This window comes from Schistocerca americana, chromosome 5, assembly GCF_021461395.2.
Source record: "Schistocerca americana isolate TAMUIC-IGC-003095 chromosome 5, iqSchAmer2.1, whole genome shotgun sequence".
Lineage (NCBI taxonomy): Eukaryota > Metazoa > Arthropoda > Insecta > Orthoptera > Acrididae > Schistocerca > Schistocerca americana.
The window spans coordinates 432,757,403-432,770,139 of NC_060123.1; the positions used below are offsets into that span (position 1 = coordinate 432,757,403).

Sequence of the window (12,737 nt, forward strand, 5' to 3'; positions counted from 1 at the left end):
CAAGTCCACGAAGTTGCGGCCTAGCTTGTCACAGAACATTAGAAGTCTCTGGTTGACTCCTTTCACTCAACTCAGAACCAAAGTGCTACAATCAGTTCTGGGGACAATACTGCAAATTGTGAGCTCTGTGGAAACTCTGTGTGCAAGACTGGTCTTCTCAACCTTCTCTGCTAGTTGCTTGAATGACCCAAGCGTGATCTCTGATCCCATACGACAGATATCATTTGTTCCACTGTACACCACACCTGGCAGATGGTTGCACCCTCTTCCCTCAGTGGCTGCCGGAATAGCCTCTTCAACATGTTGCCTGAGGCTGCCAGGCATACACACGGTGCACCTGGTTTCCTTTCCTATCTCTTGCTGCCATTTCCCTAAAGGTTGCCATCATTCACTCTACATTTGAACTGCTGATGATTAATAGATCATACCTTTTCATGTTTGCCTCGTCTTGACACCGGACAAGACAGTTTCCCAAAAGGAGGTGAAGTCTAAGTCCCAGCGGCTCAGTTTCAGGGAAAGACAGCACTGCAAACTTGTTGGTTAGGGGGATCTTTAAAACACCCAGAGGCCTCCCTGGTCCCCATCCACCCTGCACAGGATGTCTAGATGTACCATTGACACGCCACTCACGCCAAGTGGACAGATAGGTACAGATCCTGTACTTTCTGCAGAGGAGATAGGATCCACAGGAGAGACTAGTGCTTGAGGTTCTAGTGGTACTGGTATCACAGGTACACGACTCTAGAGAGCTCTACCGACCCACTGATTCACAGCAGTTGCCAATTGTTGGACAATAGTCAGGGTGCTTTCCAGCTGCTTACAAATATCAGTCAACTCATCCCATGTTAGAGAACAGCATTCACAGTGGAACTGCATTTTGGCTGGTGCAATGTATTACAAGGCAATGAACAGATAACTTTAAATTTAGCCTGCTGATTATCTTTTAATCTGTTGAGCTAAAAAGTTGCTCGCACAAGAATTGAAGCAAATATGCAGAATGAGATTTCTGTTAAGGCAACATAAGAATCTGTGGTAAAAATTACTAGTTTCCTAAAACATTTTGAAGTTAATTACAGTTGTTAGCAAACTCAAAAACAGTTAATGTATGATAAAGGCAGGTATATATAGGTCCACTATAAGTGTAACACAGTATGTTAGAATATCTGCTACAGTAACAAAATCACAAATGCCAGTTTGCTACAGATTGCTTGTAGATTATGCAAAGGACAATGGTAGCTTCTGAAAATTCTCAAAGACTCATGTTTATTTGCATTGATATACGATGAAATTCAGAGGTGATGTATTCTTTGTCAGAAATGTGAACCACAAAATGCTGATTTGCTACGAAATAAGTCACGTATTCAAAACACTAGTAATGGTAACTTACGAAAATTTAGTTTTTGTAAACATCTGAAAATTCTCAAAATAAATAAATAAGTAAATAAATAAATTTCATTCTCTCATGTAATTGTACATTGAAATTACAGAATAGTTGTTTTGAAAAAGGCTTAACTTACTGTCGTCAAAAATTTTAAGAGCACAATCGGGTTTAAGCGTACAATTGACAATAACTGTAAGAGTTTATCTTGGCACTCATGAATGTCCAAAATTTCACAACACAAACAGATAATGATACAGTCAATAAAAAAATTTGTCAAAGATGCTAAAATGTGCAGCACCAACAAAGGATGTCTTCCGTGTGTTGCAGCCAACAATTTCTTTTCAAGAGATGTACACAGAAGGAAGCAATATATTGATTGACTCGTCTAGTAAAGTGTGGCAGTGAAAATAAGTGACTATCATTGAAGTACAGAGGCATATAGTGGCATTATGAATTTATTTTAGTTAGGTGTGTCTCTTTAGAATGGAACCAACTGTTGGCAAGTCTTGTAACATCCCATGTTTTCAACAGATCTGCAAGGTAATATTTTTGTTGGTGTGATTTGACTGTTAGTTCTATTAAAGTTGCTGGTGTGTGTATGCACATAAGTCATATCATGATAAAGAAGTACTTGTCACAGTGACTAGTACATATGTTGCAACCATCAAACTTCATACACATTGAGCCAACAAATTAAACCATGATAAGTACAGGTTGGAATATCAACAGTATTATGAAAATATTTGATTGCTACTCACCATAAAGACACACATTGAGTTGCAGAAAGGTGTGAAAAAATGAGTTACATAAAAGCTTTTTGCTGAAGCCTTCTTCAGAAAACAAAAATTCACACACAGTCACACAAGCAAGCATGCCTCACACACACGACTGCTATCTCCAGCCATTCCGGACAGAATGCAACTGTATCCTGACCCACGTTGAAGGTGAAGTATACAAACAAATCTGTGGCACAACCATGGGCTCCCAAATGGCACCTTCCTATGCCAACTGTTTGTGGGCCATTTAGAGCAAACTTTCCTCCCAGAACCCCTGGTCTGATTCAGGTTCATGATAATATCTTCATGATTTGCACTTAGGGCCAGGATGAGTTATTCTCATTCCTTCATAACCTCAACACCTTTTCTCCCATCCACTTTAGCTGGCTCTCCTCAACCCAGTGTGCCATCTTCTGGACATTGATCTCCTCCTCCTCCTCCTCCTCTGATGGCTCCATCCACATCACTGTCTACATTAAACCTACCAACCACACCTGCGTTTTGACAGTGCCATCCCTTCTACACCAAAATATCCCTCCAATACAGCCATATGGTATATCCGTAGCAGAGGAGCTCCCCCGCACAATATGCTGAAGATCTCACAAAGGACTTCACAGGCATGCACTATCCACCATACTTAGTTAGGAAACAGATTTTCTGTGCCATATCCTCAAACACCCCCAATCCTCCCACCATCCCCAGGAACCTGCTACAAAGGTTCTTTATCACCCCTTACCACCCTGTACTAGAACAGTTGAACCACATCCTTCATCAGGGCTTTGAATATCTATCATAATGCTCTGAAATGGGGACATCCTACAAAAATCCTTCCCACCTCCTAAAATGGTGATCTGTTGCCCACCCAACCTCCACAACACCCCAGTCCCTACCTATGCTGCTTCCAATGCCAACCTCAGCCTCTTGCCACAGTGATCATATCCGCGTGAAAGATCAGAGTGCAAGACCTGTCAAGTCTACTCACTCACATTTCCTATTCCAGTCCTTCACAACCTTATCCTATCCCATTAGAGCCCAGGCCATCTGTGAAAGCAGCCATGTCATATATCAGCTCTACTGCAATAATTTCTCAGCTTTTTATATTGGTATAACTACCAACTAGCTGTCTTCCAGGATAGATAGCTACCACCAAACTGTAGCAAGGAGCAAAGTGGACCATCCTATGGCACAACCTGCAACTGAATGTAACGTGCTGGATTTCAGTGGCTGCTTTGGAATGTGGACCATTTGGATCCTTCCTCCACCACCAACATTTTTTCTGACCTGCACAGATGGGATTTACCCTTGCAACAGATTCTGTGCTCCTTAAAGTATCCCAGCCTCAAGCTACTGTTCAGACACAGTCCATCCAACTGTTTCTGCCGCCTTCTGTCCTGTCGTCACCTTAATTTTGACCCCTTCATCCACCCTTGCGTGCTCTTCCTGCAGTGCTGATCCCTCTTTCTCCACATGTACACACGTATCCTGCTATCCTTTCCCCTTTCCTGCCTCCTCCAGATTGCTGCTTTCGTAAAATGGAACAATTGCACTCTGGCCCAATCTGCCAGAGGTGGCAGTCACATGTGCATGAAGTGTGCTTGCTTGTGCGAATGAAAGTGTGTGTGTGTGTTTTTTTTTCCTGGAGAAGGTTTTGGCCAAAAACTAAATGTGTAACAGTCTTCATTGTGCTTGTCTGCAACTCAACCTGGCATCTGTGCAGTGAGTAGCAGTCTATCCTTCTCATAATACTGTTGAGCCAACAAGTTAATTGGAAACCCAGCATTCATATGTTTACACAGAATTACTCAATGACAAATTGGATTTCAGTTTGTAGAGTGTACATTGTGGCTTTTTCATTTAATCAAAACACTCACCAATACCACTTTCTGTTTTGACCCATGATGTCATCAAAATGGGAAACTTAAATTGCTCCTAATTCAGTATAAGTAAAATCTGTACCCTAACAAGAATTGTAGTTCTTCTTAAGACATCACATTCCTTGACTTCACAAACTCTCAACCAAACTGTCAGGTTTCAACAAGTTAGACTTTGAGCTATGCCCCAGATCAGTCTGTCACAGCAACATTCACACATTTACACCGTATGTCATAAGTCAAAGCTGACTTCAGATATTGGCAGGTTCTGTTGACTAGTCATCTGATAAGTGTTTGTTTAGAAAATCAAAGATCTATTCTTCATTCCTTGTAAACATCATTGTTTATAGTTTTTGGCCATTTAGTTTATATAAATAGCTCAATATTAATATTTACAAGTTATTTGACCACTTAACTATTGCTGCACGGGATTAGCCTAGCAGTCTAAGGCACTGCAGTCATGGACTGTGCGGCTAGTCCCGGCGGAGGTTCGAGTCCTCCCTTGTGTGTGTGTGTGTGTGTGTGTGTGTGTGTGTGTGTGTGTGTCCTTAGGATACTTTAGGTTAAGTAGTGTGTAAGCTTAGCGACTAATGACCTTAGCAGTTAAGTCCCATAAGACTTCACACACATTTGAACATTTTGAACTTAACTATTTTCTGAGGTGATGTTGCAGTTCAAAATGCATGCAAACTCACTTCAACTCACCCATATGTGTTTTCTACTGTTTTCATCAAGTTTCAGAATTTCCTTTCTTATAAGTATTTACTCTGCTGCTTCTGGAGATGTTATTCAGATGACACACTGAGGAATGTGGTACAGTAGTCCGAGGCACTACTCATGTTTTGGAGGAGCAGGGTTCAAAACCCTATTCAATCATCTTGATTTAGCTTTTCCGGTTTCCTCAAATTACTCAAGATTATTGCCAGAATTGTTCCTTTGAAAAAGTCAAGGTTCCTTTGTATCCCATCCTTTTATAATCCGAGCACATGCTGCATCTCTCATAACTGTATCCTGTATGGGAAATCAAAACCCTAAGCTTTGTTCTTTCCGTCGCATATCTCATATCAGTTTGTTGCCTGTTATAAACTGCAAACTCTTATCAACTTGCTCTGTCTTCTGCTACAATAGGTGTGGGCAACCTCTATGACCTGCAGGCTTAATTCACATACCTATGTAAGCTGACGGGCTACCTCAACATGTGCCGCGACTCCTAGCTCATGAAGTCAAAACTATAGTGCCCGTGATGTTAATCTTTATAGGGTAATGCACAAATATGAATAGCACCTTTTCCCAACACACCACACAAACAAAATATACCTCATTACATGCATTTTTGAGAGTATGTTAATTTAACTTTCACCACACCTTTAGATGTTCATATTTGTTAGCACATCGTGAACATCGTTTCTTTACTTACGATGTTTTACAATAACTGTCTTATAAACATTTATTGCAAAATTGTACAGTGCTGTTAATAAAGAAATAGTATTCATGACAAATGTAACAATCTTAAGATTAGACGCCAACCATCTTAAAATGTCATTTTAAAAAATAAATACTTGTAAAAGCAATTAATTATTATAAATTACCTTTAGTTTCAGTAGTTGTAGTGTTCTAATACGTCTGCTACAGATAAGAAATATTTACTAATCTTAATACGATAAAGAATAGAAAAACAAAATATGGCTATGAGACAGGCAGCTCTGGTCAACAAGCTATTAGGAGTAACTTTGGGATTTTTGGCTACAGGCAGTTTGTTCAAGTGTTTAAAATTTGGTGTGTTAATATCCACAGACACTATTTTTTTTAAATATTGAATGAAAAACACTTTTGGTGACTAATCATGGAAATACCCGAAAATACATCCTAGAAGGAGTATAGTGTGAGTGCCTTATTGTATCTTCCATGAATTTCCTCCACAGACCAAATTGAAACCAATGGCAGACCAGATTGAGCCTGCGTGCCCCGTGTGGAGGGGGGTGGGGGGGGGTGGGGGGTGGGGGGGGGGAGGAGACACTGGTTCTTAATTATGTTATGAGCACATGCATATTGAAATTAACATTTACTAATTGTTTACAGAATACCTATTATATTTTTGTATCATCTTTCTTTCTTTTCAGGAGTAATGTTCCACCGCTCGTATTAGATGCCCTTATGGATGTTGTTCACATTGGTGTGGATTTAATAAAATCTGAAAAAGATGGTACAGCTAAAGTTTTGACAGAAAGCTTTAGGACATTGAGAAATGCATGTGCAGGCCAGGTTAATACTCAGAATAAGCTTGGCAGCAATAAAACACTGCTTGAAGACACAGTGAAAATTCTGGAATTTGCATATGCATCAGCAGATGAACAGTGGATTCCATGTTTGCAGATTGGAATTCAATTTTTGGGGAATCTGATTGTGAAAAATGAAGAAAACCAATTGCGTATTTGGAAGAAATTCTCGATGCTTCTACTGTAAGTACAAGCATGAGTACTGATTACATTTTCACAGTAAGGAATCATTAATTGTAATAATAATCTTGTTATGTACAAACTTGGAAAATCACATTGAACTTTTATTTAGATTGGTGGGAAGTTCTCAGGTTTCCAGCTGGGTGTCAGTGTTGGTCATCTTCCGGCAAAGATGATGAGTATGACACTCTTGGAAACATTGCGTATTTTTGACACTGCCACCTGGCTGGAAACCAGAGAGCTTTCACCAACAGTGTACACTGGGAGAGATTACATTGACGCTTTATTTAGATTTCAGGCAGTTCTACATTTTCAGTTTTTATTGTAGATACTTTAAAATGGATAATAAAAGTGAAGCAGGCATCAATGAACCTGTTGGAGGTGGTATGTATTAGCCTCCCTTCATCTTTGGGAACAGGCTAATCCACACAGTTGCAAGGGAGACATATTTCATGTAACAAAATACAAAAGCCTGCAACTATCTTTCTGACCAACAACACAAGAAATCTTCTCAGTACAAGACTTTAGCAGACTAAAATAACATTATGATGATTGCAGAATGAAAGTCTTGGAAGTGTCGATTTTTCCATTCCATCTAAGACACGCAGAAATACCACATGTCGACAAGCTTTTGTGCTGCATTTTCTCCTAGTTTTCACCATTATGATAGCACTCATTCATCTCTTACTGTCACTTTTTATGACAGGAATGAATTCCTTAATTGTTAGTGAAGGAATGCGTTGCAATTAGGTAACCCCGCCAGCAGGGTCTGATAAAGAATACTGGACCATACGTGTCTGGCATATTGGATTCAATCCTTTCAACAGAGAAAAATCACACGCTGTGATATAATTGTGCTCGTATAATTATGTCCTTAATAATTGAGACGGACAAGTTGCTCCCATCCTTGTTTAACTAAAATGTTTCAGATAGCTTATATAATGGTAAGACAGATTTAGGAACCAGATTTTAAATTGTAGGATATTTCCAGGGGCAGATGTGGACTCTGACCACAATCTATTGGTTATGGTCTTTCGATTAAAACTGAAGAAACTGCAAAAAGGTGGGAATTTAAGGAGATGGGACCTGGATAAACTGACTAAACCAGAGGTTGTACAGAGTTCCAGGGAGAGCATAAGGGAACAATTGACAGGAATGGGGGAAAGAAATACAGTAGAAGAAAAATGGTTAGCTTTGACAGATGAAATAGTGAAGGCAGCAGAGGATCACGTAGGTAAAAAGACTAGGGCTTATAGAAATCCTTGGGTAACAGGAGAGATATTGAATTTAATTGATGAAAGGAGAAAATATAAAAATGCAGTAAATGAAACAGGCAAAAAGGAATACAAACATCTCAAAAAAGAGATCGACAGAAAGTGCAAAATGGCGAAGCAGGGATGGCTAGAGGACAAATGTAAGGATATAGAGGCTTATCTCACTAGGGGTAAGATAGATACTGCCTACAGGAAAATTAAAGAGACCTTCGGAGAAAAGAGAACCACTTGTATGAATATCAAGAGCTCAGATGGAAACCCAGTTCTAAGCAAAGAAGGGAAAGCAGAAAGGTGGAAGGAGTATATAGAGGGTCTGTACAGGGGCGACGTTGTTGAGGTCAATATTATGGAAGTGGAAGAGGAGGTAGATGAAGATGAAATGGGAGATACGATACTGCGTGAGGAGTTTGACAGAGCACTGGAAGACCTAAGTCAAAACAAGGCCCCGGGAGTAGACAACATTCCATTAGAACTACTGACAACTTTGGGAGAGCCAGGCCTAACAAAACTCTACCATCTGGTGAGCAAGATGTATGAGACAGGCGAACTATCAGTTTAATAAGTCACAGCTGCAAAATACTAATGCGAATTCTTTACAGACGAATGGAAAAACTGGTAGAAGCTGACCTCGGGGAAGATCAGTTTGGATTCTGTAGAAATGTTGGAACACGTGAGGCAATACTGACCCTACAACTTATCTTAAAAGAAAGATTAAGGAAAGGCAAACCTACATTTCTAGCATTTGTAGACTTAGAGAAATCTTTTGACAATGTTGACTAGAATACACTGTTTCAAATTCTGAAGGTGGCAGTGGTAAAATACAATGAGCGAAAGGCTATTTACAATTTGTACAGAAACCAGATGGCAGTTATAAGAGTCAAGGGACATGAAAGGGAAGCAGTGGTTGGGAAGGGAGTGAGACAGGGTTGTAGCCTCTCCCCGATGCTATTCAATCTGTATATTGAGCAAGCAGTAGAGGAAACAAAAGAAAAGTTCAGAGTAGGCATTAAAATCCATGGAGAAGAAATAAAAACTTTGAGGTTTGCCGATGACATTGTAATTCTTTCAGAGACAGCAAAGGACTTGGAAGAGCAGTTGAACGGAGTGGACAGTGTCTTGAAAGGAGGATATAAGATGAACATCAACAAAACCAAAACGAGGATAATGGAATGTAGTCAAATTAAATCGGGTGATGCTGAGGGAATTAGATTAGGAAATGAGACACTGAAAGTAGTAAAGGAGTTTTTCTGTTTGGGGAGCAAAATAACTGATGATGGTCGAAGTAGAGAGGATATAAAATGTAGACTGGCAATGGCAAGGAATGCGCTTCTGAAGAAGAGAAATTTGTTAACATCGAGTATAGATTTAAGTGTCAGGAAGTCGTTTCTGAAAGTATTTGTATGGAAGTGAAACATGGACGATAAATAGTTTAGACAAGAAGAGAATCCCCCCCCATGAACCATGGACCTTGCCGTTGGTGGGGAGGCTTGCGTGCCTCAGCGATACAGATAGCCGTACCGTAGGTGCAACCACAACGGAGGGGTATCTGTTGAGAGGCCAGACAAACATGTGGTTCCTGAAGAGGGGCAGCAGCCGTTTCAGTAGTTGCAAGGGCAACAGTCTGGATGATTGACTGATATGGCATTGTAACATTAACCAAAACGGCCTTGCTGTGCTGGTACTGCGAACGGCTGAAAGCAAGGGGAAACTACAGCCGTAATTTTTCCCGAGGGCATGCAGCTTTACTGTATGATTACATGATGATGGCGTCCTCTTGGGTAAAATATTCCGGAGGTAAAATTGTCCCCCATTCGGATCTCCGGGCGGGGACTACTCAAGAGGATGTCGTTATCAGGAGAAAGAAAACTGGCGTTCTACGGATCGGAGTGTGGAATGTCAGATCCCTTAATCGGGCAGGTAGGTTAGAAAATTTAAAAAGGGAAATGGATAGGTTGAAGTTAGATATAGTGGGAATTAGTGAACTTCGGTGGCAGGAGGAACAAGACTTCTGGTCAGGTGACTACAGAGTTATAAACACAAAATCAAATAGGGGTAATGCAGGAGTAGGTTTAATAATGAATAGGAAAATAGGAATGCGGGTGAGCTACTACAAACAGCATAGTGAACGCATTATTGTGGCCAAGATAGATACGAAGCCCACACCTACTACAGTAGTACAAGTTTATATGCCAACTAGCTCTGCAGATGACGAAGGAATTGAAGAAATGTATGATGAAATAAAAGAAATTATTCAGATTGTGAAGGGAGACGAAAATTTAATAGTCATGGGTGACTGGAATTCGAGTGTAGGAAAAGGGAGAGAAGGAAACATAGTAGGTGAATATGGATTGGGGCTAAGAAATGAAAGAGGAAGCCGCCTGGTAGAATTTTGCACAGAGCACAACATAATCATAACTAACACTTGGTTTGAGAATCATGAAAGAAGGTTGTATACATGGAAGAACCCTGGAGATACTAAAAGGTATCAGATAGATTATATAATGGTAAGACAGATTTAGGAACCAGGTTTTAAATTGTAAGACATTTCCAGGGGCAGATGTGAACTCTGACCACAATCTATTGGTTATGACCTGTAGATTAAAACTGAAGAAACTGCAAAAAGGTGGAAATTTAAGGAGATGGGACCTGGATAAACTAAAAGAACCAGAGGTTGTACAGAGATTCAGGGAGAGCATAAGGGAGCAATTGACAGGAATGGGGGAAATAAATACAGTAGAAGAAGAATGGGTAGCTTTGAGGGATGAAGTAGTGAAGGCAGCAGAGGATCAAGTAGGTAAAAAGACGAGGGCTAGTAGAAATCCTTGGGTAACAGAAGAAATATTAAATTTAATTGATGAAAGGAGAAAATATAAAAATGCAGTAAGTGAAACAGGCAAAAAGGAATACAAACTTCTCAAAAATGAGATCGACAGGAAGTGCAAAATGGCTAAGCAGGGATGGCTAGAGGACAAATGTAAGGATGTAGAGGCCTATCTCACTAGGGGTAAGATAGATACCGCCTACAGAAAAATTAAAGAGACCTTTGGAGATAAGAGAACGACTTGCATGAATATCAAGAGCTCAGATGGAAACCCAGTTCTAAGCAAAGAAGGGAAAGCAGAAAGGTGGAAGGAGTATATAGAGGGTCTATACAAGGGCGATGTACTTGAGGACAATATTATGGAACTGGAAGAGGATGTAGATGAAGATGAAATGGGATATATGATACTGCGTGAAGAGTTTGACAGAGCACTGAAAGACCTGAGTCGAAACAAGGCCCCCGGAGTAGACAATATTCCATTGGAACTACTGATGGCCGTGGGAAAGCCAGTCCTGACAAAACTCCACCATCTAGTGAGCAAGATGTATGAAACAGGCGAAGTACCCTCAGACTTCAAGAAAAATATAATAATTCCAATCCCAAAGAAAGCAGGTGTTGACAGATGTGAAAATTACCGAACTATCAGTTTAATAAGTCACAGCTGCAAAATACTAACACGAATTCTTTACAGACGAATGGAAAAACTAGTAGAAGCCAACCTCGGGGAAGATCAGTTTGGATTCCGTAGAAACACTGGAACACGTGAGGCAATACTGACCTTACGACTTATCTTAGAAGAAAGATTAAGGAAAGGCAAACCTACGTTTCTAGCATTTGTAGACTTAGAGAAAGCTTTTGACAATGTTGACTGGAATACTCTCTTTCAAATTCTAAAGGTGGCAGGGGTAAAATACAGGGAGCGAAAGGCTATTTACAATTTGTACAGAAACCAGATGGCAGTTATAAGAGTCGAGGGGCATGAAAGGGAAGCAGTGGTTGGGAAAGGAGTGAGACAGGGTTGTAGCCTCTCCCAGATGTTATTCAACCTGCACATTGAGCAAGCAGTAAAGGAAACAAAAGAAAAATTCGGAGTAGGTATTAAAATTCATGGAGAAGAAATAAAAACTTTGAGGTTCGCCGATGACATTGTAATTCTGTCAGAGACAGCAAAGGACTTGGAAGAGCAGTTGAATGGAATGGACAGTGTCTTGAAAGGAGGATATAAGATGAACATCAACAAAAGCAAAACAAGGATAATGGAATGTAGTCTAATTAAGTCGGGTGATGCTGAGCGAATTAGATTAGGAAATGAGGCACTTAATGTAGTAAAGGAGTTTTGCTATTTGGGGAGCAAAATAACTGATGATGGTCGAAGTAGAGAGGATATAAAATGTAGGCTGGCAATGGCAAGGAAAGCGTTTCTGAAGAAGAGAAATTTGTTAACATCCAGTATTGATTTAAGTGTCAGGAAGTCATTTCTGAAAGTATTTGTATGGAGTGTAGCCATGTATGGAAGTGAAACATGGACGATAAATAGTTTGGGCAAGAAGAGAATAGAAGCTTTCGAAATGTGGTGCTACAGAAGAATGCTGAAGATTAGATGGGTAGATCACATAACTAATGAGGAAGTATTGAATAGGATTGGGGAGAAGAGAAGTTTGTGGCACAACTTGACCAGAAGAAGGGATCGGTTGGTAGGACATGTTTTGAGGCATGAAGGGATCACAAATTTAGCATTGGAGGGCAGCATGGAGGGTACAAATCGTAGAGGGAGACCAAGAGATGAATACACTAAGCAGATTCAGAAGGATGTAGGTTGCAGTAAGTACTGGGAGATGAAAAAGCTTGCACAGGATAGAGTAGCATGGAGAGCTGCATCAAACCAGTCTCAGGACTGAAGACCACAACAACAACAACAAGAAGAGAATAGAAGCTTTCGAAATGTGGTACTACAGAAGAATGCTGAAGATTAGATGGGTAGATCACATAACTAATGAGGAGGTATTGAATAGAATTGGGGAGAAGAGGAGTTTGGGGCACAACTTGACTAGAAGACGGGATCGATTGGTAGGACATGTTCTGAGGCATCAAGGGATCACCAGTTTAGTATTGGAGGGCAGCGTGGAGGGTAAAAATCTATCGTAGAGGGAGACCAAGA

General features: G+C 40.3%; 1 protein-coding gene across 3 annotated transcripts in view; it reads left to right on the plus strand.

Moving 5' to 3' along the window:
* The window catches only part of LOC124616055 (ataxin-10), a 110,905-nt gene that overhangs the window by 12,001 nt on the left and 86,167 nt on the right, over positions 1 to 12,737 (plus strand). For 2 of the 3 annotated variants that reach the window (XR_006979841.1, XM_047144288.1), the window contains exon 2: positions 6,149 to 6,487. Coding sequence is in view for 2 of the 3 variants with exons in the window: in XM_047144288.1 (XP_047000244.1) it covers positions 6,149 to 6,487 (339 nt within the window). In the remaining variant the exon portion in view is untranslated. Of the gene's footprint in view, positions 1 to 1,708; positions 1,922 to 6,148; positions 6,488 to 12,737 lie in introns of all 3 variants that reach the window. The other variant, XM_047144289.1, reaches the window with a different exon arrangement.